This window comes from Callithrix jacchus, chromosome 7 (assembly GCF_049354715.1).
Source record: "Callithrix jacchus isolate 240 chromosome 7, calJac240_pri, whole genome shotgun sequence".
NCBI classification, from domain to species: Eukaryota; Metazoa; Chordata; class Mammalia; order Primates; family Cebidae; genus Callithrix; species Callithrix jacchus.
This window is the reverse complement of record NC_133508.1, coordinates 72,186,395-72,211,516: the sequence shown is the minus strand read 5'-3', so window position 1 is coordinate 72,211,516 and position 25,122 is coordinate 72,186,395. Positions and strand designations below refer to the sequence as shown.

At 40.4% G+C, this 25,122-nt stretch overlaps 1 protein-coding gene across 1 annotated transcript in view; it reads left to right on the top strand.

Moving 5' to 3' along the window:
- PSMB2 (proteasome 20S subunit beta 2) overlaps positions 1–24,668 on the top strand; it is a 36,839-nt gene extending 12,171 nt beyond the window's left edge. The window contains exons 4-6 of the mRNA XM_035250785.3: positions 18,205–18,367; positions 22,684–22,733; positions 24,428–24,668. Of these exons, the coding sequence (XP_035106676.1) occupies positions 18,205–18,367; positions 22,684–22,733; positions 24,428–24,535 (321 nt within the window). The 3' untranslated portion in view covers positions 24,536–24,668. The remainder of the gene's footprint in view (positions 1–18,204; positions 18,368–22,683; positions 22,734–24,427) is intronic.
- The last annotated feature ends 454 nt before the right edge of the window (positions 24,669–25,122 follow it).

Sequence of the window (25,122 nt, the reverse complement as noted above, 5' to 3'; positions counted from 1 at the left end):
TGGACTACCTGGTTTGAATATTTGCTTACTGACTTAGTAGCAGGATGTCTTTGGACAAATTCTAAGCTTAATTTTTCTACTTATAAAATGATAGTGCCAACTTCAAAAAGTTATGAGGTAATAATGCAAAGCTCTTACTTAGCACATGTATGTCACATATAACTGATTAATAAATCACTTTTTTTTTGAGACATGATCTCACTCTGTCATTTGGGCTGGAGTGCAGTGTTGTGATCACAGCTCACTGCAGCCCCTTGACCTTGCAGGCTCAAATGATCCTCCCAACTTAGCCTCCCTAGCAGCTGAGACTGTAGGTGCATGCCACTATGCCTGGTTAATTTTTTGTAGAGATGGGGTTTCTCCATGTTACCAGGCTGGTCTCCAGCTCCTGGGCTCAAGCAGTCCTCCCACTTTGGCTTTCCAAAGTGCTAGGATTACAGGCATGAGTCACCATGCCCAGCCCACTTTTGTTTTTATGCTGCTATTGCTGTTAGATTGAAGAAGCAGTTTAATGGCTATAAGTTAGTTTTTTGTGGGGGATTACTTGTTGTGCTTTTTTTTTTTTGAGATAGGGTCTTGCTCTGTCACCTAAGAGATGGCGCAGCTTCAACCTCCCGGGCTCAAGTGATACTCCCACTTCACCCTCCCAAGTAGCTGGGACTACAGGCACCAAGCCACCATGCTGGTATTGATAGGGAAAATAGAAGTAAAATAACATTGAATATATATTACGTGCTAGAATTTTTCTAGATCTACATGGTTCAGTATGGTAACCAACTAGCCATATGTGGCTATTTAAATTTAAATTAATTAAAATTAAATAAAATTAAAAATTCAGTTTTCAGAGGAAAATCTTCTGGTGGACTTTTGTTTCTTTTTTAAAAAAAATTCAGTTCCTCAGTCACAGCCACATTTCAGGTACCCAATAGCCACATGTGGCTAACAGCTGCTGTGTTAGACATCACAGATATGGAACATATCCATCATCATAGAAGTTCTCTTGGACAGTGCTATTGTAAATACTTACATATGTATCTGTTATTAAGTATCCTTATTATGACACCATAAAATATATTATGACCCCATTTTACTTACAAGGATGTTAAGTACTTCTCTTATATATATTTCCAAAGCACATATATAGTATGTGAAAGGATAAGGTAAGATTCCAGCTTCAAATGTCAAATTCTTTTATGCTATCTTCTTTATTAATTAGTGGACTAATGTACAAGTATGTTTGTGCATTTAGGGGAACATGAAATGTTCAGTTTTATTAAAATGTCAAAATCATGCATAGTATTATATAGATAAGTTATGAAAATGTATCCATTGTAGGTTTTCAATAAGTGTTTGTTGAATAAGTGTCATCCAGCTAGGTTTATATATTCCACTGAGAATGTTAATAATGCATTTATACACTGGAAGGGAATTCTTAATGAATGGAATATTGGAAGAAGTTTTCTTAATAAATGAATGTTAATTCTTATAGGAATTAAAGGCATGAAATCATCAGAAGATGAAAAAAGACAGATGGAGGAAAAATTCAGAAGACTTTATTTTAGTTATTTAAATGCATGTGTTCATTTAAGATGATCTCTTCTTAGTTAGACTCCAAAGGGCAGAAAAAGGGCTTATACTATGCTCAAGGCTTACTTGGTTAGGCCAGGAATGGTGGGTCACGTGTGTAATCACAGCATTTTGGGAGGCGGACATGGGTGGATCACTCGAGCCCAGGAGTTCAAGACCAGCCTGACCAACGTGGTAAAACCCCGTCTCTATTAAAAATACAAATACTCAGATATGAAGGCACACACCTGTAATCCCAGTTACTCAGGAGGCTGAGGCAGGAGAATAGCTTGAACCCAGAAGGTGGAGGTTGCAGTGAGCCAAGATAGCGTCACTGTACTCCAGCCTGGGTTACAGAACAAGACTCTGTCTCAAAAAAAAAAAAAAAAAAAAAAGCTTGCTTGAGTACAGTTTGACTAATGTTAGAGAATGATGAGTTAAGGGGATGTTTCTTACTTAAAATGAATTATGTGACATATTTGGTATAGGTCATCTGAATGGCCTAAAATTATCTCCATTTAACAGACAGAGAGAGAGGTGTAAACCAGGCAAATCTGGTGTCCTTGGGAACGTGAAATTTTGTGGCAAGGCTTAGAGTAGGATGCTGGCCTCCATGATGTGTAATCTTCAGGTTTCACTGCTGCTACTCACTGGCCAAAGAATTTTCATAGAATTTTTTCTGAAGTGTTTCATGAGCCTTTTGTCATTTATCTTTTTATCTATTTACCTGTAAATGCTTAGCAAGTAAATTGTAGAAATAATGAGTTGAAAAGATATCCAGCCTGATGTAGTGGTTTTCAGACTTTATTCGGTGAAGCTGCTTCAGGATACTCACCAAGGAAGACCACTGTGTCACACTTTTTTTTTGAAGCAGAGTCTTGCTCTGTCTGTCACCCAGCCTGGAGTGCAGTGGTGCGATCTCAGCTCACGGCAACCTCCGCCTTCTGGGTTCAAGCTAATCTCTTGCCTCAGCCTCCTGAGTAGCTGGGATTACAGAAACCCAATACCATGCCTGGCTAATTTTTGTATTTTTAGTAGAGATGGGTTTTCACTATGTTGGCCAAGCTGGTCTCGAACTCCTGACCTCAAGTGATCCACCCACCTTGGCCTCCCAAAGTGCTAGGATGATAGGCCTGCGCCTGGCCAAGTGTGCAACACTTTAGTTCTGCCTCATATAGTTCAACTTGGCTTTTATCTATTTGATAGCTAGGAATTCTAGGTAAGGTTTTATTTGAAAAGATGCCTTCATTGTTCCCTTACCACCAAAGAGCCCCGCAATAGGAGATTTAATGCTACCTGTGCTGTGAGTTTGTTGAAAATCTTAGAAGAAAGCAAGCATTTATTGGATGGTTTTTAGGGTTTCTTCCAGTCCCCACATAGCATGGTTTAAAGATCTCATGTCAAGACCATAACCAGACTTGAATTTTTATGTGAAAGGGAAAGAATATATAGGAAAGGATTTCAGGGGTTAGTCATTTCCAGCAGTGACCAAGGCTTATCCCCACACTCTGGCCTTAATTTGAGGGTGTTTGGTCTGGCTAGTAGTAGGCATGTATAGTGTGCTCCTGTCCTAGAATATTACTGTTGCTTTGAGCCTTCTATTCTGACCATGAGAATTATTCTCCTCATGCCTTAGGTGACTGGCACAGACATCTGTTTATTGGTATCAGTGAGGTCATGTGAACCTCAGGCGAAACCCTGACTTTGTAAGTCTTGTCCCCTATATCCTACCAACCATTTGTTACATGTGATTGAAATATCACTCACTAACAAGGATAATTTCACATGCTTTTTGGCAAATGTGGTTAGCAGGATGTGACATGACACAGCACTGCCTTCTTCCTCCATGTGCCATCTCCCTTGGGGCCTCATCTTCTCTACTTGCCCCTGTCTCACCCATGTCTACTTGCCTTCAGCTCACCTGCTCCAGATGGGCGGCACAGTGGGAGGACACTGGCAAAGGCAGATGTGTCTATTTTCCGGAGACAAAAATGTTGTGCTGCTGCAGATGGCAGTGCCTTGGAGCAAGTGGCAGCCTTTGACACTGCTGCCACACAGCCTGGGCATCTTGACAGAGCTGGCTTACTTTTGGTGATGGGGAAATTCAAAAATACAAAACAAAAACCAAAACCAAGATGTTCATTATGCAGCTCCTGGACTTTCAGTGCAAGCAGCAGCCCTTTTAGACCTGGGGAGCGGTTTTCTTCCCTACCAAACCTTAGTCAGCTAGTGAGGTGACTGGATTTTCACTATAGGCCAAGAGTTATTTGTCTGTTCATTACTTTTGCCTCCCACCCTTAACAGGACTTAAAATAAAAACTGGAAACGTGGCTATATTTAGATGGATATTCAGTTTGGTTTTGCAAAATATATATGTATCTCAGGTCACATCTCTCAGGAGTCTCTTAGGATTGGGGGTAGCTCATGTTGGTCCCATTGGCGATACTGCTGTTCTATTTTTAGCGGTCATTTTGATTATCCAAATGCCCAGAGACAGATGTGCCTTGAAGTTGAGGTGTCTTAATTAACATGACAACACTTTGTGTATATAGTGTTTTCTACCAAGAGGAGTAAGAATTCTGACAGCTGCCCTTTGAAGCAGTATGCTTACGCATTTATTAGGGCTTGACTAAGTCCATTAGGAAGACAAAGACTGGCTATTGAATCATTACACTCACTAGGCTCCTAAAAAAATAGCTTGGGAAGATTCTTTGAAAGTTAGTGGCTTTATCAGGAAACGTTTTTTCTTTCTTTCTTTCTTTTTTTTAAGTGCTGTTTTTCCCAGCCCTAGCTGATAGAGTTAGGAGTTTGCAGGTGTAAAGTCCTCCCCCTCCTCTTCCCTATCTCTCTCCAGGGGGTTGTATGTGAGAAGGTGTTGCTTTCTCACTCAGAGAGCATATATGTGCTACCCTGTTGGATGCCTGCTGTGAGCACAGAGAACCCCTGTTCTAGTTGAATGGAATAAGCCTATTGGATGGCTGGAATTTTGCAATCCCATAATGTCAACTTTTCACTTAAAGCATCTTTCCTATCCACAATGGGAGTGAAGCAGTATATGGACTTGGTCTAGATTTGTATTGTTTTAATACTCATGTCTTAAAATTTTGTGGTTTCCTATTAAGGTTTGGTTTAAGCCTAGAGAAGGAGAGTACTGTGTCTGCTTAGTAAGAATGTGTGTTTGTTTTTAAAATATTTACTATTAGAAGTGCAGATTTACCCCCAACTTCTAAGATAGCTTTAAATCAGTTGCCCCAGCCTGGGTAGGCATAGGTGTGGACATGTCCTCACATGTACTCGTTTTTTATTTGTTTTTTTGTTTTTTTTAGAGATGGGGGTCTCACTATGTTGCCCCGGCTGGAGTGCAATGGCTATTCATAGGTGCGATCCCACTACTGATCAGCATGGGAGTTTTGACCTGCTCCATTTCCAACCTGGGCCAGTTCACCCCTCCTTAGGCAACCTGGTGATCTCCCCCTCCTGGGAGGTCACCATATTGATGCTGAACTTAGTAAAGTCACCCGATCGGCATCCCGCACTACAGCCCAGAACTCCTGGACTCAAGAGATCCTCTAGCCTCAGCCTCCCGAATAGCTGGGACTATAGGCATGCCCCACTGTGCCCGGAACACATACTCACAGATACAAACACACGCAATATCCTGGCATCTTGGCGACTCTTTTTATTTGCCGTGACCCAAGATCATGTAGCAATATGAATTTACTGGCTGATCCCAACAACCTCATGAGATTTTCTTCACTCCCAAAAAACAGTTATCTAAAATGAAGGGCAGTACTTTTCACAAGGGAAAAGGTTGATTTTTCTGTTTCTTGACCTGAGAAGTCCTTACATGTATATTTACTATATTCATTAGCTATACCATGTATATTTTATGCTTTTTAAAAATTCTTTTTGAGACATAGTCTCGCTCTGTCACCTAGGCTGGAGTGCAATGGCACTGTCTAGGCTCACTGCAACCTCCGTCTCCTGGGTTCAAGCGATTCTCCTGTCTCAGCCTCCCAAATAGCTAGGACTACAAGCATGTGCCACCATACCTGGCTAGTTTTTGTATTTTTTTTTTTTTTTTTTTTTTTTTTTTTGAGACGGAGTTTCGCTCTTGTTACCCAGGATGGAGTGCAATGGCGCGATCTCGGCTCACCGCAACCTCCGCCTCCTGGGTTCAGGCAATTCTCCTGCCTCAGCCTCCCGAGTAGCTGGGATTACAGGCACACGCCACCGTGCCCAGCTAATTTTTTTGTATTTTTAGTAGAGACGGGGTTTCACCATGTTGACCGGGATGGTCTCGATCTCTTGACCTCGTGATCCACCCGCCTTGGCCTCCCAAAGTGCTGGGATTACAGGCTTGAGCCACCGCGCCCGGCCGTTTTTGTATTTTTAGTAGAGATGGAGTTTCACCCTGTTGGCCACGCTGGTCTCGAACTCCCAACCTCGTGATCTGCCTGCCCTGGTCTCCCAAAGTGCTGGGATTATAGGTGTGAGCTACTGCACTCAGCCTATTTTATACACTTTTATGTGTATATGTTATTTCATAAAAAGGCATAAGAAAATGAAAAAGAAGACTAAAAGAGCAGGAAAACATATTACTTTTTAACCTAAAAATGAAAAAAAAAGGGCCAGATTTACCATTGCTTTTGAATGTAGACAACAGAGCATATAGGATTAACTAGATTGGAAAGAAGAAAGGAGATAATAGTCTCTGAGTCTTTGTAAACTAAAATAATCCAGCAGAATTCTTCACTTCCTTTTCTGACGCCTCCTAACAGCCATGATGTTCTATATCTGCTAATATTTATTCAGCCAGTCTGCAGCCTGCATTGTCCATGGGGCTGAGGAAACAAAGGTACAAACCTAAATGTGGGCCTTCAGATGGGGAAATGGGGTTACTGCAGAGTGACAAGTGCTAAGATAGCCATATACACAGGGTACTCTGGATGCACAGAGCCTAGCCTGAACCTAACCTGAGACTGGCTGTCATTAAGGCAAAGATGAAACAAAAGGGCAAACAGAAAGCACAGACCAAGGTGTTTTGAGAGTATGTTAGGTTAGGCACAGTGATTTGTTAACAATAGTCAGGGGAGGGGAAAATACTCTGGGCCTCCTCCTAAGTTTATCTGTGGTAGATACTGTGTACAAAATAGGGCTCTATTGTTTAAAAACAAATTATACACACACATATATATATTATACTACATACATAAAATTGATAAAATCAGCCGGTCACAGTGGCTCACACCTGTAATCCCAGCACTTTGGGAGGCTGCGGCAGGTGGACCACCTGAGGTCAGGAGTTCAAGACCAGCCTGCCCAGCATGGTAAAACCCCATCTCTACTAAAAATACAAAAATTAGTTGGGCATGGTGGCAGTTGTCTATAATCCCAGCTACTCAGGAGGCTGAGGCAGGAGAATCTCTTGAACCCAGGAGGCAGAAGTTTTAAGGAGCCAAGATTGTACCACTGCACTCTAGCCTTGCTCTGTCTCTAAACAAATAAATTCAAGCAGTGGGCCTCTCTGGAAGTCTGTTGGCTAAGAGGGAGTTAGCATGATCAGATGAGATTGGTAAGGTCATTAGCTCGTTGACTGTTCTTTGATGGAGCATTTGGGGAAAGAATGAAGGAGGTGAGGAGACCAATGAGGGACCTCCATATCAGTTAAAGCTGTAGCAATAACTTTGTTGGACCTGGGGTGTTAATGGGGAATACTGTTGTAATAGAGAGGCTCCTAAATGGTCTTTCCCTCAGGATTTCCTTAGTACTCTATGGACATCTACAAACGTACCATCATATATAGTCCTAAATACGCTTTTCCAAAAGACCATCTTATTTATTAACTCAGAGAGATGAACCAGCTTTGATGTTCAGAATTTGTAGATTAGCTATTCATGAGCATGCTTAGCATGTACAACTTAATATATGCCTTGTAGTGTGCAAGCCTGTAGCAAAGCATGGCTTCTGCATTTGAGGTTTTTAAAAACTGACTTAAAGGTATATGGAATCTTTCTAGAAACTGCCAGCTCATTTGAAAAAAAGAATTCAAGTGGCCTTGTTGCAAACATGGTGTTGGTTTTATCATTACACAATCAGCAATTTTATTTTGATGTTATTGGGGGGAAGCAGTATTTTTGATTAGCAAGTAAAATTAATGTAGAAAACAAATACCGTGTTAACTATTTGGTATAATAAGGCATCTGTGCCATGTTGCATTTCAACTCATTAAATTTCTAAACTTCTCATTATGGTAAGTTACAACTTTAACAGGAAAACCAATCAAACTTGGAGTCATTGATAGCTTTAGAGAAGTAAAATTTATAGTAACTTTGGAATTACTGAGGAGACCTTTAAAATCTAATATAATTAAAAATTGAAATATACACAATATTTAAACTTTTTTTGGTCATAAAATTCAGTTGTATTGGGCACCTGCTACTTAGCAAGTCTTCTTCCAGGAACTGTAACACAAGTGCGTAATTCCCCATAGCTCTGTCAGACAGCCAGTACTGTCCTTCACATTGCAGATCTGGCAGTTGATCTGGCCTATCTCAAGTAATATAACTGTAAGGTGATAAAGCCACATTTGATTTTCATTGCTTTGTCACAAAAGTACATGCCTATCTTATATGACTTATGGCGTTTAAAAGCAGAGTTTATCCAAGGAGTAATTTAAAAGATGTTTTTCTTTTAAAGTTTAAAATACCGGTTGTAAATGCAGTAACATTCCTGAGCTTAAGTTCAAGAACTCAACTATTATATGAGTTTTTACAGTAACATTTGAACATGAGCTAATTGTTATTAAAGGAAAACAAAGACAATTTTTATATTTTTATTTTGGATCTGCCAGCATCAAACAGGTATACCAAATATACTTTCAGAGAGTGACCTAAGGCAAGGAAAAGAAAAAGGAAAAAAATTGATTAGACAGTCTCATTTTCAGAGCAGTATTTCTTTTATTTCATCTTGGTCCTCTGAAAATGAAAGGTTTGCTCTGTTTGAGGTACACTTGCCTCCTTATTTCCCAATTTAGTATGAGAATTTATAAACATAGGCCAGTTTGTTTTTCAGGGCTACAAAAAATAAATGCATTTGGAACAGGCAAGAACAAGGAGAGTCAGGCAGTTTAATTTAACTTCTTTGTTTGTGAAGCTCATTATAGTATTCTGATTTCCATCAGTTTAAATTTGTACTTTTTTTCAGTCACAGATTAAGAGAAAATTGTTTTCCACTTCCAATTCTATACCTTTCCCCCTAACTTGGCAGTTATAGATAACAGGATCCTAACCGGCCCTGGGTTCTCTCTTGCATCTCTGCTTTTGCCACTCCAGCACTTTGCTTGTCTCCTCCCTTGAATGTACCAACATCCCACATGGCTAGCTCTTCATTGCCAGTTAAACTTAGCACTTATCAGGGAAGTTTTTTCTGTCTTTGCTTCCCACCTCCCCACGTATGTCACCCTCAATTTCTTATGGCAACTTAGGTATACCTTTGCCACAGTGTCCTGTTGTAATCATTGTCTTTTCTGTCTTCTATGCGTGAGTGTGAGAGTGTATGTGTTTATGTGAATGAAACCTTTTCACTGGCTGGCTCTTCATTCAGTCTCATGACCTTGGTTATACACTATTTTCTCTTTCCATCTGTCTTTGGACAGCTCTACTTAAGCTCATTAGGTTCAAAATGAGTCTTTTCATTTGCACTGCCACTGTCCCCCTTATTGAGAGTCCTACTAACTCTTCTTTCTCCCTCACTTCTTCTACTAGTTATGAAGTTCCATCATTTCTACCTTCTAAATGTATTTCATATATCTCTGTCTGCTTCCTCTGCTTTTTCCTTAGATTGGTCCTCATCATCATCTGTCTGGAGTAGACTATTATAGATCCTCTAATCATTCTCCCTTCCTCTCAGTCCTAATCCCAGTCTATCTTCCATATAACTGTCAGTTATCATCCTAAAATGGCAATCTGTTTGTACAATTTCCTTTCTAAAAGTCTTTCTATTGAAGAGAAACAGGGAAAATGACTGGGACTGGTGGAATATCAGTCTGAGACATCAGGTTCCTGATGTCTCAATTAATTAACAACAATTAACCAGTGTGCTATGTTATGAAAAAAGGCTTGGATCAGCAGAGGGATGGAAGTGGCAAATTTTCACTGGCTACTTCATGGTTTGCATACTAATAATGTAAATATTCTTTAGGAGGCCAATGACAGTATCATCCCAGTTTCTCTCCCTACTTCCTGCTGAAGTCACGTAATTCTCCAGGTGTATGAGTCCCATGTTCCCTAGTACCTAGACATTCCATATTCCTCTGTGTTTGTCTTCACATATACCATTTCCTCTGTCTGGAGTCCTTCCTACCCACATCTACCTTGTTGAGTACCTTCCAGATCCGGACTCCCATCTTCATCACATGTCACGATGCTTCTCACATAATAAATGCTAAATAAACATTTATTGAATGTATTCACACTCCAGTTCTGGAAATGAAGTTAGTTGGGGCATCTGCCTATTTCATAATTGTTCTATGTTGTAGTCCCAGGGAACTCATAGAATTTCGTTGAAGCCTTTTCTAAACTGTTTATTTTTTCCTTAAGGCTAAAAGAGATTGAATCTACAGGTGGGTTTTCTTAAAAGGAATATAACCAAGAGGATTAAAGTGAGGGTACAAGGCCAGGCATGGTGGCTCATGCCTATAATCCCACCACTTTGGGAGGCCGAAGTGGGTGGATCACTTGAGGTCAGGAGTTCGAGACCAGCCTGGCCAACATGGTGAAATCCCGTCTCTACTGAAAACACTAAATTTAGCTGGGTGTGATGGCATGTGCCTGTAATCCCAGCTACTCAGGAGGCTGAGGGAGGAGAATCACTTGAACCCAGGAGGCGGAGTTTGCAGTGAGCAGAGATCACGCCACTGCACTCCAGCCTGGGCAACAGAACAAAACTCTTGACTCAAAAAAAGGGTACAAATGATTCCATATCGCTTGGGCATTAAGGATAGGTAGTTCTCCACCCCCTTCCTCATCTAAATTGAGATTTTAAAATTATACCGCTAAACCCACCCAAAACAGATAGCTAGTGAATTTTGTTGGTTATTGTAAACAAAGTCTAGAGTTCAGAACATTGGCACAAAAAATAACAATTGATTTATTTTATTTATTAGCAACATTGAAAAACTGGCCATTGGCAAAGGAATTAAGGTGTTGATAATCTATCACCATGGGTATTTATTGAATACCTACTATTACTACTACTATATAGTTTTAGACCCTATAGAAGGAGTCGTAATTGTATGATATTAAACTTGCCCTTTCAAAATTTAAAATATCAGATAGACACGGAGGCACCCCTCTGTAGTCCCAGCTACTTGGGAAGCTAAGATAGGAGGATCCCTTGAGCCCAGGAGTTTGAGGTTATAGTGTACTGTGATTGCACCTGTGGATAGCCTCTGCACTCACTTGGGCAAAATAGCAAGACCCTGTCTCCTGAAATCAAACAAACAAAATCCTTAAAATGTTATTGGTCATATAAAAATGTGATAAGTGAAATAGAGAGCAGTAGATGCTAGAATGCAAAATAACATATTCTGAAATATTTGAGTGTGAAACTGGCATTTACATACTGAACTATATTTTTATACTAATTTCCATTTTGTGAGGGCAGCATGATTTCCTGGAAAAGCATGCAGAACTTGCAGTTGGGAGGCCTGAATTCTGGACCTGACTCTTGATTACCTGTGTGGTTTAGGGCAAGTGACTGTTTCTTCTTTGAAGTTTAGTCCCCACATTTGTAAAAGGGATACTGGGTAAACTAGTTGAGGTTTTCTAGCCCATCTAAATCTATAAACTGCATCTTCATGAAATCTTCTCAGTGCTAAAGATGGAATTTTAGGCAATACCCTGAACTAAAAGAAATAGCAGATGTACTGTTCCTTTCAAAGTCCAGTCTGTGTTTAGTATATTTAGAAGTCTGTTTACAAAAACACTCATCTCTAGACAAACCCATTTGTCTAGAATTACTGACCCACTAGGAATGGAGTTATGCCTCACACACTGCTAAGCATTCCAAGGTGCAGCACATCAAAAAAGAAATCGCACCATTCTCCAAAGCACCTCACTCACAGCAATGTCGTCCCATTCAATTAGAGGTGCCAAAGGCTGGCCTGGCTCCAAAGGAAGACTGTCAATTCCTCTCTTTTTCTGTGTCCACGCTTGGCAGGATGCTTCCTCACGCCCACCTCTCTCCCCCTTGCTGTGACTTTAGCTTCCGCCAGATGTCACACCGCTGCTTGTCACCGCCCAGACTCTTGTCACTGATTTTGTTGTTTCAGTGTATTTATCACAACTGTTCTGTTTAGCTGTAAAATTTATGGAATTTCACACTCTTCTTAATTACTACAGTGTTTCTTTTTCATAAGAGAAAGGAATATACAAGGAGTCATATGCACAAGAGTTGGAGGGAGGGAAACACTTCATGTAATTTAAGTAAAGTTTGCATGTGTGCACTGTACACTCCCCACCCCCAAATGTACAAGAGTCCAAAGTGGCACTGAGCTCAGTTTTGCAGGGCTCAGATGCTCAGAGTACTTAAGAAGTCTATTTCAATCTCAGAAGGACACAAGAGATGTGCTTATTGGCTAATTTCTCTGTCTTCTTAAATTTGGTCTTTTAGCAGCAACAAAAGTTGGACAATTTTATTGGGTCTCTGTAGCTCAGTTCTTGATCTTATTATCTTGTCAAATCTGTTGATAATGCAGTTAAATCCTAAAGCATTATCTGTTGATAATGCTTAGTTAAATCCTAAGCTACTCGGGAGGTCCCGAGTAGCTGGAACTACAGGCACACACCACTATGCCCCGCTAATTTTTTTTTTTTTGTATTTTTAGTAGAGATGGGGTTTCACCTTGTTGGCCAGGATGGTCTCCATCTCTTGACCTCGTGATCCATCCGCCTCGGCCTAAAAGTGATGGTGGTAGTGTTGTGATGATAGTCAATCTGCATTATTACAATATATCAGGCATTGCACTGATCACTTTACATGTACTTATCCAAACCTTTCCACAACCTTATAATACTGGGTACTTTTATTATCTTTACTGTATGGATGAAGAAATCTCAAAATGACCTAAATGTACTTCACTGTGAAAATGAACTCATATCACATATTCGTTAAAGGAGGAAAAGATACATGTGTCTAGTTTTGTCCCCACTCCACCCCCACTGCCTTCTATTAAGAGCAAAGTTTTGGTGGTACCCCATGCTAGAAGCTAAAGTTCATTTTGAGTTCCCAGGATAGTTTATTTAAAATGTTTTCCTTGTATATCAATTAGGTGCAACTTTAAATATGTTGGTATTTGCATTGCAGACCATTGATGGTGATTCCCAAGGCCTTTGGGTAGAGAGTATTTTAGCTAAATGTTTGGGTTCACTTGTATGCAATGTTTGGATGTTTAGGTTAATTCAGTACTGTATATAATGTTCAGTCTTAGCTTATGCTGTGGAAGATGCCTAGTCTTGTATATTATAGTTCTTCCCCTTGGGAACCTCATAACTTTGTCTTATTACTTAGACTTACTATGTAAACAATTAGAATAGTAGAGACAACCAAAGGCTAGATTATATCATATACAGAATACAGATTTCATTTTAAAAAATATTGGTAATCTTTACAAAGGATTACTTTGTAAAAGATTTTCTGTAAAGAGCATCCCTGACAGAGCTATCATTATTGATTAACGTTTCCGTTTTCCCAGAATAATTAGGGAAATCGTTAAATATGTAATACTGATCATGGAGAACAAAGGGAACTGATAAAAAATTGTCTAGAAAGTAGGTTTACCACTCAGGATGGACACATCTGCAAGGAAAGAAATGACATGTTTAGGGAGAGTTGACCATGAAGCAGGTATGCTCTAAATGTCTAGTACAGATGCTTGTGACACTGAACACCATTACCTTAGGACCCCTGGAAAGAGTCCCAGGAATGAGAGAGGTGGAAACTATCATTTACTGCTTTTCTACCATGTGTCAGGCACTGTGCTGGGCACTAACACCCCTCCATATCCCTTTATGAAGACACATAGGAATTTTCCTCGTATCACAATGCCAGAAGTAGTCAGGCTTCTCCTGAGTAGTTGCATTGTTTATTTATAGAGTCTTTACTGTTTCAGGCATGATACTTATCCACTTGCATTATCTTTTGGAATCCTCACTGCAGCAGGACTTTTGTAGTAGAGATCATCCCATGTTTTAAATGAGAAATTAAAATTCAGAGAGATTAAATGACTAACTTTTCTAAAGTCACAAATAACCCAACTCTTTCTTATTTATGCTGTTGGTCTCCTCTTTGTTCAGTTCTGAATGCCTGGCCTGTATCCTATGCTTTTCTTTACTTATCACCCTGTGTCTAGAGGGAGGTAGAAAGAGAAGGACCCAAGCCTAGCAAAAAGCAACAATAAATGTACATTCATGGAGATGCTGGCAGTTGACTTAAACTTGAGCCACTTCTCAGAAGTAGCACCTATCGCTTTCTGACATTTGTTTAGTGATTTTTATTTTTATTTGATAGAAATGGGGTCTTACTCTGTTGCCAGTCACGCTGGAGTGCAGTGGAGGATAGTAGTTCACTGTACTCTGGGGCTTAAGGATCCTCCTGCCTCAGACTCCCAAGTAGCCACTTCACCTAGCTTCCCCCGCTCCACTCCCATAGAGACAGGGTCTTGCCTTCTTACCTATGCTGGTCTTGAACTCCTGGGCTTAAGCAATCCTCCCGCCTCGGCCTCCCAAAGTGCTGGGATTATAGGCGTGAGCCACCGTGCCCAGCCAAGCCAGAGATCTTTGATGGAGCATTGTCAGAAGAATTTCACAAACTGCAAGTTGTTGCACAGATGTATTGATTTAATTAGTCTAGATAACACCATTTATTTATGCGTAAGCATCTCACACATACAAAAGTTGGTAATTTGAAGTCACACAATAATTTGTGAGTTATCTTCAATACCAGGAGTTGTAGCTTCTGAATACCAACTTTGGTAAGTGTAGGTGTGTCAGATGCCTAAGTAAAAGTAAATGAAACTATATCGACCAATTAAGTGATACAGTTTGCTTCTGGAATTCTTTTGACATCCTGTTTCATCTAAAATCTTCTAGTAGTGTATTTTAAAATAATATTTGTTGTTCTAAACAATTTAATCTCATCGTATGGACAAGGTCTTCATTGAAGACAAAACATTTGGGTTCTGCTTGTTAAGGCCTCTTTGAGCATCGGGGGGAATACTTAATATACCATTGCAACTTGATGAAATTGTCTTGGTTAACTATACAGTGAGTATTCTGGCTACTTAGTAGAGAATAGTAGAGTTTATCCTCAGCAAAAAGATTTAACTTAGTTTCTGATAGGTAGAAGACTGTTTTATTCTCTTGGGTAGGGAAACTGGTTGAAATCTCTTTGCTATTCTGCCTCTCTTCCTCCATCTTTCTCTCTTCTAATTTTAACTATAAGAACACCAAGGTATTCCATGTCTGCCAGATTTTGCAGGACTGTTTTTGCACTTAAAAAATATGTAACTAATAGCATTTAAAAATCTATAGCTAATTTAAGTAGGTTTGTTGTTGTTCACAGTGATAAGCTTTCAAAAAGAGACTGGGATGTAGTTAAAATACTAGGAATTTTGGTAGCATCTTTTCTTCCAGAGTTTGGGATGCTTTATCGTTATTATTTTTTCTCGTTGTATTCCCTAGAAGATAGAAAGGAGAAAGATTAACCCAGTTTTACACATTAAAAAAAAAACAAACAGACGCTCATAGGGGTTAAGTTTTTTGCCTAAGATTGGATTTACTAAGAAGGTACTCAGAATGCACAGAGAATTCCAGAGCTTGGTAGAGTGTAGCACACTACTCATTGGGAAATGCAATAGGCAGATAATTATTTTCTCTGAAGTCAAGTCTTGACTGCTGGTCAACTTATTTCTCTCTGAGACTACCCACTATCTTATCACTAAAACAGAAACTTATCTAGAGGTCAGGACTACTCTGTAATCTCCAGGTGATGTTAGGAACCCTTCCTACTTAGCACAGCTGGCTTAGAATTCCAAGTAAGTATATAACATGAGATTTGCAATAGGCACGGTGGCATGCCTACACTTTGGGAGGCCAAGGTGGAAGGATCACTTGAGCCTAGAAGTTCAAGACCAGCCAAGGCAACATAGACCCCATCTCTCTCTCTCTCTCTCTTTTTTTTTTTTTTTTTTTTGAGATAGAGTCTTGCTCTATTGCCCAGTGGTACAGTGTCACGATCTCAGCTCACTGAGATCCACCTTCCAGGTTCAAGTGATTCTTGTGCCTCAGCGTAGCTTCCAGAGTAGCTGGACTATAGGCACATGCCACCATGCCTGGCTAATTTTCGTGTTTTTAGTAGAGATGGGGTTTCATCATGTTGGCCAGGTGGTCTCAAACTCCCAACCTCAAGTAATCCTCCCACCTCAGCCTCCCAAAGTGCTGGGATTACAGGTATCAGCTACTGTGTCTGGCCAAGACCTCATCTCTTAAAAATAAAAATAAAAATTAGTGGGGCATGGTGGTATGTGCCTATAGTCCTAACTACTCAGGAGGCTGAGGTGGGAAATTCACCTGAGCCACAGTGGGGCTGCAGTGAGCTATGATTGCACTGCTGCACTCCAGCCTGAGCGACAGAACAACAACAACCCCTTTTAACTCCCCTCGCAACATCCCCACCCCCAGAAAAAAGCAAAAACAAGGAGTTTTTTAAGGCTGCCAAGTACCTGTGTTAATCAGTGTTCAAAGAATGTTAAATGCCATTTTTAGGACCATTAGCTATTATACTTCATGCCTCATAATGAGGTGTCTCACTTACTGTGCGTTTGATTGCATGCATTCATAAATTCAGAGATGGGGACATATTCATGGGCAAGGCCTGCTTACTACCCACTGAAGCAAATGCAAGAGGAGAAACACATCCTGCAGAGAAAAAGAAAGCCATTTAAAATGGAAGTCCCACCACTGATGCCTGGGGGCATAGACAGACTGAATTTAACATGGTAAACGACCCTGCTGGTGTAGAAAAAAATATTCATCCATTTGGCGATGAAGAGCAGCGCAGACTCAGTCATAGTTCTCTATAGCAACTTATGCTTTTAGATTTGCAGGTAATAAAAGAAAGAAAGGATATTTATAAATCCGTTATAATTTTTTTTATTACTTTTTTTTTGAAGATGGAGTTTCGCTCTTGTTGCCCAGGCTGAAGTGCAATGGCATGATTTTGGCTTACTGCAGCCTCCACCTCCCGGGTTCAAGTGATTCTCCTACCTCAGCTTCCTGAATAGCTGGGACTACAGGCGTCCACCATCACACCCGAATGACTTTTGTGTTTTTAGTAGAGACAGGGTTTCGCTTTGTTGACCAGGCTGGACTCGAACTCCTGACCTTGTGATCCACCTGCCTTAGCCTCCCAAAGTGCTGCGATTATAGGCGTGAGCTACCATGCCTAGCCTTTTCATTACTTTTTATTTGTCTCAAAATTACTTCTCAGTTAAGTCTAGTGATTTGACTTAAATATTTAAGACTTACTATACCTCCCCACCTCATGAGTTGTTTCTTTTCTCTCTTTTTTTTTTTGAACCCAGGCTGAAGTGCAGTGGCACAATCACGGTTCACTGCAGCCTTGACCTCCTGGTCTCAAGTGATCCTTTCACCTTAGCCTCCTGAGTTGGCACCACATGTGTGTGCTATCACACCTAGCTAAGTTTTTAGGGTTTTTTTTTTTTGTAGAAATGGAGTCCCACTATGTTGCCTAGGCTGGTCTCCAACTCCTGGGTTCAAGCAATCCATCCTGCTTCAGCCTCCCAAAGTGCTGGGATTATACCTGTAAGCTACTGCTCCCAGCTATAAATTGTTTCTTTAGTAGTGGGCATACAGTTTACCACTTGGGATTGGTCCAGATGTCCAGATTGAGTTTGTTTATTTCATTTGATGTGCTTGGAACATCTGCTTTTTTCAGTCTGTGGCCTGGCATTCTCAGAATTGTTTGTTGTTTTCAACAATTAGGAATGACAGAGAGCACCTGTGCTTTGCCTGTGCAGTGCTTAAAATTTTTTTTTATTTTTAATTTTTGTGCATTCATAGTCGTATATATTTATTGGGTGTATGTGATATTTTGATACAGGCATACAATGTGTAATAATCACATCAGGGTAAATGGGGTATCTGTCTCCTCAAGCATTTCTCCTTTGTGTGACAAATAATCCAGTTATATTCTTTTCATTATTTTAAAATATACAATTAAACTATTATTAATTATAGTCACTCTGTTTTGCTATCAAATACTTTTGAAGAAGGGCTTTTATGCAGGTTCTCATCTGTAGACTTTAAGAAGATAAGAGCTTTTTCATATACCTTAAAGTGCTCCAAATGCCCTTCTATTCAAAGAGAATAACCCAATGTCCCTTGACCTGTTACCATACTCCAAGTCCTCTAGATTTCCCTACATTTTTACTTGCACTGTGATTTACTCAGTTGCTGTTAATACTTTCTTTCTCATCAAGAGTCAGAATATTCCCATTTGCCATGGGAAGAGATGTTAGTGTTCTGCTTATCACTTTGCCATGTCTTGTCTTTGCAGACTCCATATCATGTCAACCTCCTCCTGGCTGGCTATGATGAGCATGAAGGGCCAGCGCTCTACTACATGGACTACCTGGCAGCCTTGGCCAAGGCCCCTTTTGCAGCCCATGGCTATGGTGCCTTCCTGACTCTCAGTATCCTGGACCGATACTATACACCGAGTAAGTACCAACACTCTAGGAAGGGAGCAGTGACAGACCCCTGCCCTCAGCTGCTTCCCATGTTTGTCCACCCTTGGAGTTGGGTGGCCAGGGCTTGAATAGGATGGATCTTAAAAAGCACAGGTAGGTCCCCCTCTGGAAGCTGCACTCTTCTGTGGGTCAGTAGGGTCTTCTAAAAACTGATTTAAGTCCTATTTTTGCCAGCCAAAATGAGGTATTACATATCTCTAGAGCTGGGTTTTGTTTTGAAGGAGGATTGGAATAGATGACATAGTGAATAAAACATTTTTATTGGGTTCTAAAATTCTTCAGTTCTAAGACTTAGTTTTTTCACTTACTTTGCTTTGCCTAGATGCTTATTGGCATCTCAGTAAAGAACAAGTGAGTAAAGGAAGTAGATATATATTTGTTTTGAACTTGCAAGGATGAATAGGTCCCCAGCATGACAACTGAAGTTTCTTTGCTTAAACATCAAAGCTTTCTAAGGCTACAAATCTGAGCCTACCATTGGTTGTCACCTACTGGCTGCCCCCTCTTGAAAGAAAAAGCTTTTGCTCTACTTGTCCATAAAGCATCTGCTTGGCAAAACTTAAGATACAGGGATGCTTTTTTAAAATTTTATTTTTTAATTGACAAATAATAATTGTATATATATTCATGGAGTCCATCATGTTTCAATACATGTAATGTACGGTGAACGATCAGGGTATTTAGTATATCCATCATCTCAAATATTTATGGTTTTGTGTTGGGGACATTTAGTATCCTCCTTCCAGCTATTTGAAACTATATATTATTAACCATAGTCATTTTACAGTGGTATAGAACACTAGAACTTAATCCTCTGCCTAGCCATAATTTTGTATCTTTTTTTTGAGACAGTCTCCTCATCACCCACACTGGAGTGCAGTGGAGCGATTTCAGCTCATTGCAACCTTCACCTCCCACGTTCAAGCAATTCTTATGCTTCAGCTTCCCAAGTAGCTGAGATTACAGGTGCATGCCATCATGCCTGGGTGTTTTTTGTATTTTTTGTAGAGATGGGGTTTCACCATGTTGGCCAGGCTGGGCTGGAACTCCTGATCTCAAGTGATTCACTCACTTTGGCCTCCCAAAGTGCTGGGATTACAGGTGTCAGCCGCCATACCCAGCCAGTTTTGTATCTTTTGACAAATGTCCCCCATCTCTTACAGAGGATTTCTCAACCTCTAGTATCCTCTGTTCTACTTTTTACTTCTGAGTTCAGCTTTTTTAGCTTCCACATATGAGTGAGTATGTACAGTGTATTAATTTTGTTCCTGGCATATTTCACTTAACAGAATGTCTTCCAAATCCATTCATGTTGCCATGAATGACAGATTACCTTTTTTATGGATAAATAGTATTTCATGGTGTATATACCACACTTTCTTTATCCATTGATCTGTCACTGGACACCTAGGTTGGTTCCATATCTTGGCTATTTTGAATAGTGTTGCAGTAAACAGTGGGGTGCAGTATTTCCCCAGTGATAAAATGATTTCATCCAATATAACGATTTCCTTTCTTTTGGATAAATTCCCAGTAGTGGGATTGCCAGATCTTATGGTAGTTCTGTTTGTAGTTTTTTGAACAACCACCATACTGTTCTCCATAGTGGCTATACTAGTTTACATTCCCACCAACCGTGTATAAAGAATTTCCTTCTCCCTACATCCTTGCCAGTGTTTGTTTTTGTTATTTTTTGTCTTTTTTTTTTTTTTTTTGTAGAAAGTGATTTATTTAGGTAAAGAAAGAGAAAAAGGAGAAGAGAGAAAACTTCCATGAAGAGTGTGGAAGGAGACTCCAGAGGGGAAATCCAGGAGGGGAAAGAGAGCTCCCACTTTGTGGGAGGGGATTCCAGAGAGCTAGAAATCCCTTTTTTGTCTTTTTGATAATAGCTTTCCTAATTGATAGATAGCTTTTTAAATCGAATTTGTTTTCTCTGTTGAGATGTTTTAGTTCCTTATATTTTCTGGATATTAATCCCCTGTTGGATGAGTAGTTTGTATGTATTTTCTAACATTGTGTAGGTTATCTTTTCACTCTGTTTCCTTTGCTGTGCAGAAGCATTTTAGTTTGCTATAATCCAATTTGTTTATTTTTGCATTTATTGCCTGTGCTTATGAGATTATTCATAAAATATTTTGCCAGATCAGTGTCCTGAGGCTTTTCCTATATGTTTTCTTCTAGTTTCAGCTCTTAAATTGAGGTCTTTGATCCATTTTGAGTTGAATTTTGTATAGAATGAGAGCTGAGGGTCTGGTTTCATTCTTCTGCATATGGAGATCCAGTTTTTCTAGCACTATTTATTGAAGAGACTTTCCTTTCCCCAATGAGTGTTCTTGGTACATTTATCAAAAGTCAAATGTAGATTGTGGCTTAATTTCTTAATTTCTCTATTTGGTTTAATTGTTCTATGTGTCTATTTCTATGCCACTAGCGTGCTGCTTTTTGGTTACTACAACTTTGTGGTATATTTTGAAGTCTGGTAGTGGTATCAACTATCAGATTTGTTCTTTTTGCTCAGGATTGCTTTAGCTATTTAGCTATTTCGTGGTTCCATACAGATCTTAGGATTTTTTTTTTTTCCTGATTCTGTGAGGCATATCAATGGTATTTTGATAGGGATTGCATTGAATCTGTAAATTTCTTTGGGTAGTATTATCATCTTAATAATATTAATTCTTGGCCAGGTATTGGCTCATGCCTATAATCCTAGCACTTTGGGAGGCCAAGGCGGATGGATCACAAGGTTAGGAGTTCAAGACCAGCCTGACCAACATGGTGAAACTCCGTCTCTATTAAAAATACAAAAATTAGCCAGGTGTGGTGGTGAGTGCCTGTAATCCCAGCTACTTGAGAGGCTGAGGCAGAAGAATTGCTTGACCTGGGAGGTGGAGGTTGCAGTGAGCCAAGATTGTGCCACTGCACTCCAGCCTGGGCAAGAGAGTGAGATCCTGTTTCAATCAGTCAATCAATCAATTAATATTAATTCTTCCGATCCATGAGCATGAGATGTCTTTCCATTTATTGTATCCTCTTCAATTTATTTCATCAGTGTTTTATAGTTTTCGTTATAGAGGTCTTTCACCTCCTTGGTTAAATTTATTCCTAGGTATTTTATTTTCTTTGATTTTTGTTTCTATTGTAAATGGGATTGCCTTCTTTATTTCTTTTTCAGCTAGTTTGTTTGTATATAGCTATTAACTTTCATATATTAATTTTGTATCCTGCAACTTTATGGAATTTATCAGATATAAGAGTTTTCTGGTGGGGTCTTTAGGTTTTTCTGTATAGAAAATCATGTCATCCGCAAATAGGGACATTTGACTTCCTGCTTTCCAGTTTGAATACTCTTTATTTCTTTCTCTTGCCTAAGTGCTCTGGTTAGGACTTCCTAGACACGGGATGCCTTTGTGCTGAGTTCCATCTTCTGACCCCAATCCTAACCTTGACTTTAGCCTCTGTGGCCAATGGGTACTTTGGAATCCTTAGCTTTTACAGGCTATAGATGCAGCATAGATAACCACTTCTCTCCTTACATTCCATTCTTCACTGTAAGTGTAAGAATCTGAGGCATGTTCATTCTCTTTTGGTGCTGCCCTCTGGCTCAACCTCAGCCACGCTAGAACTCTGGGCCACATCCTGAAAAGAATTAGCTTGGCCTCCCATGACTTTCTTGATTTAGCATCTGTCGGTAATACAGCTGATTTGCCCACCAAAATAACGACTAGCCACCCCTGAAGCCTGACGGCATAACATGTCATTCCAGTTTGCCATGCCCATAGATAGTTGCTTTGGCTCCTGTCAGCCCCATCCTATAAATACTCTTTCCATTGTTAAACAGAGACCCAGCTGGGAAAACAAGGCTAAAATTCTGACCCTGTCCTCCCTTTCCCTGATTTGCAGCTGACTAGGGCAGATGGAATTGAATTAAACCCTGGACTAAGGGGGAGTGAAAGGGGTGGGCTAAGATAAAGAGAGGCCGCTGGACTTCTTCAGAGGCGGGCTCTGGCCAGGGGAGTCAGAATTCCTTCATGCTTACCCTTCATGTAGCAAATCAATTTGCAATGGCTTGTAGCTGCTGGAACATTGGGTCTGGGGCACCCCCAGGTGCATGTGGAGTAAGTTGGTTGCAGGGTGGAAGGCAAAGTGTTTTTTTGCCTTTTCCATTTGTGTGGCACTTGGACCTGAAGAAGTCAGCTTTGATGAAGATTTGAAACTTAATCAAAAGCTGCTGAGAGTTGGATTTAATGACAGCACCTTAAGTACTTGGTCTCTGTGTTCTCTTTCAGCTATCTCACGTGAGAGGGCAGTAGAGCTTCTTAGGAAATGTCTGGAGGAGGTGAGTAGCTCCCGTGGGATCCTGAAAGGAATGTTTGTGTCTCTGTTTGCCAGTCTTGTTCCTGTTCCTTGGTTATATTTTTTCTGATTTTTGCCAGAAGGTGTAATACATACCTACTAACCAGGTGTGAAGTTGCTACCAGGGATAAAGTTTGGTGTGGGTAGCAAGCTTATTTTTCTTTTACAGATTACCTCCTCAGTGTCAGTTTTATCATTTAATTCTTTCTGGTTTATCCAAACCAGTGGTTCTCAAATTTTAGTGTGTATCATCCGGGAAACTTGTCAGACAGATTGCCGTCTCTGCCCCAACCCTCAATTCTGATTCCACTGCTGTGAGGTACAAACTGGGAAGCTTTGTTTTAATTGGCAGTCCCAGGTGATTTTGCTACAGGTGGTAACTGAGGCTGTACTTGAAGAACTTCTGCCCTGGACTTTATACCTGCTCTGTTCTTGTGCCAACTGTAATTGGCATACTGCCTGTTCCCTTAGTAGTGCATGAGTCTTTGTGATCTAGAGAGAAAGCCTTCCCTAAGAATTCAGGAGGACCATAGAAAACAACTAAGAAACTTGGGGCAGAAGGGGAGAGTAGACTTTGGTTTGTGAAGCCAGGATCATAGAACACACCCTTTCTTTTTTTTTTGGAGACAGAGTCTTGCTCTGTCACCCAGGCTGGAGTGCAATAGCTCTATCTCGGCTCACTGCAACCTCTGCCTCCCGGGTTCAAGCGATTCTCCTGCCTTAGCCTCCTGAGTAGCTGGGATTACAGGCGTGAGCCACCACACCTGGCTCAGAACACACCCTTTCTAATACTACTCCTTAGAGTCTTAGGCCTTGGGTGTGGATGGAGGATGGGGAGGTCAAAAACCGGTCCAATTAGGTTTTTTTATTCTTTTATTATTCCTGTGGCTTAAGGATGAACTTGAACTCATGGTTTAGTGAGAGAATAGGAGGATAAGAGCAGGAGCATTGGGAGTAATGGCAGTTTGTCTCTTACACAAGCCTTTTGTTTTCAGTCCACAGTCCCCACCCCCACTTTTTTTTTTAGAGATGGGGTCTCCCTTTGTCACCCAGGCTGGAGTGGAGTGCAGTGGTACCATCACAACTCACTGCAGCCTGGACCTCTGGAACTCAACTGACCTTCCCAAGTGACTGAGACTACAGACAGGCACTACCACACCCAGCTCATTTTTTTTTAAGAGATGGAGTCTTGCTATGTTGCCCACGCTGATCTTGAACTCCTGGGCTCAAGATATTCTCCCTCCTCAACCTCCTAATTTCAGGCCTGAGCCACCGCTCTTGGCCTCTGCTTTGTTCTGAGGACAGTCAGTCTTTGTTAGCTCATTATCTTGAGACATTTTAAGAGAGACGTTTGTGTTTACCAGACTGATCGGTAACACACTATGGAGAACAGAACACTGGATGGTCTCATTCTTTCATCGGTTTACTGACCAGAGACAGGCTCTTAGCTGTATCTCCCAGTTCAGCCTCCCTGCCTCCCAGTCATCCTCCAGCTGCTGTTTGGGTACCCTATACTACTGGGGTACTAGTGCCCAACTACCAACTGCCTCCAATAGAATTTCAGCGTCACAAAAGCAGGGATTTTTGTTTGCTTGTATCTCCAGTGTCTAGAACAGAGCCTGGCACATAGTACTTAGTAATTATTTGTTAACTGATTTCCTTCATGTCTCTCTGCAGCTCCAAAAACGCTTCATCCTGAATCTGCCAACCTTCAGTGTTCGAATCATTGACAAAAATGGCATCCATGACCTGGACAACATTTCCTTCCCTAAACAGGGCTCCTAACATCATGCCTGCCCTCCCTCCCACTTGCCAAGGAACTTTTTTTTGCTGGCCTGCTTTATCTTTTTCTACTCTTTTCAGGTGCATTCTTGATAAATGGTTAATTCAGAATAAAGGTGACTGTGGATATAATTGAGCCCTGTGGTCTGGGTCTCAGTTTACCTAATATTACCTCAAAAAGGATGTGGAGGGAAGATGATCTTTTTGCCAGGTCTGACTTTTCTTCCTGCTCCGCCCTCCATTAATGCTCAGTACCCTTTAGCAGCTGATGGCTCCATGTTCTATTCTGTGCTTGGCTTCCTTTCCAATTAGCTCTTTCATATATTTTACTTGTTAATGTCTTCATTCTCTCTAAAGTAGTGGTTCTTTTCGCCCTTAAACTTACATTTTTTTAATTAATCTGAATGGATAATACATGTACTTCATAAAACGTGCAAACAGTGCAAAAACGTGTGAAAAAGGTTTCTCCCATCCCTTTAATCCAATCACCTGCTTCCCTTCCTCAAGGAGACTTCAGCTACTAATTTCTTATGTTTTTTAAGAGATATTCTGTTACTGAGTAAGGTATACATACACACAGATACATGCCC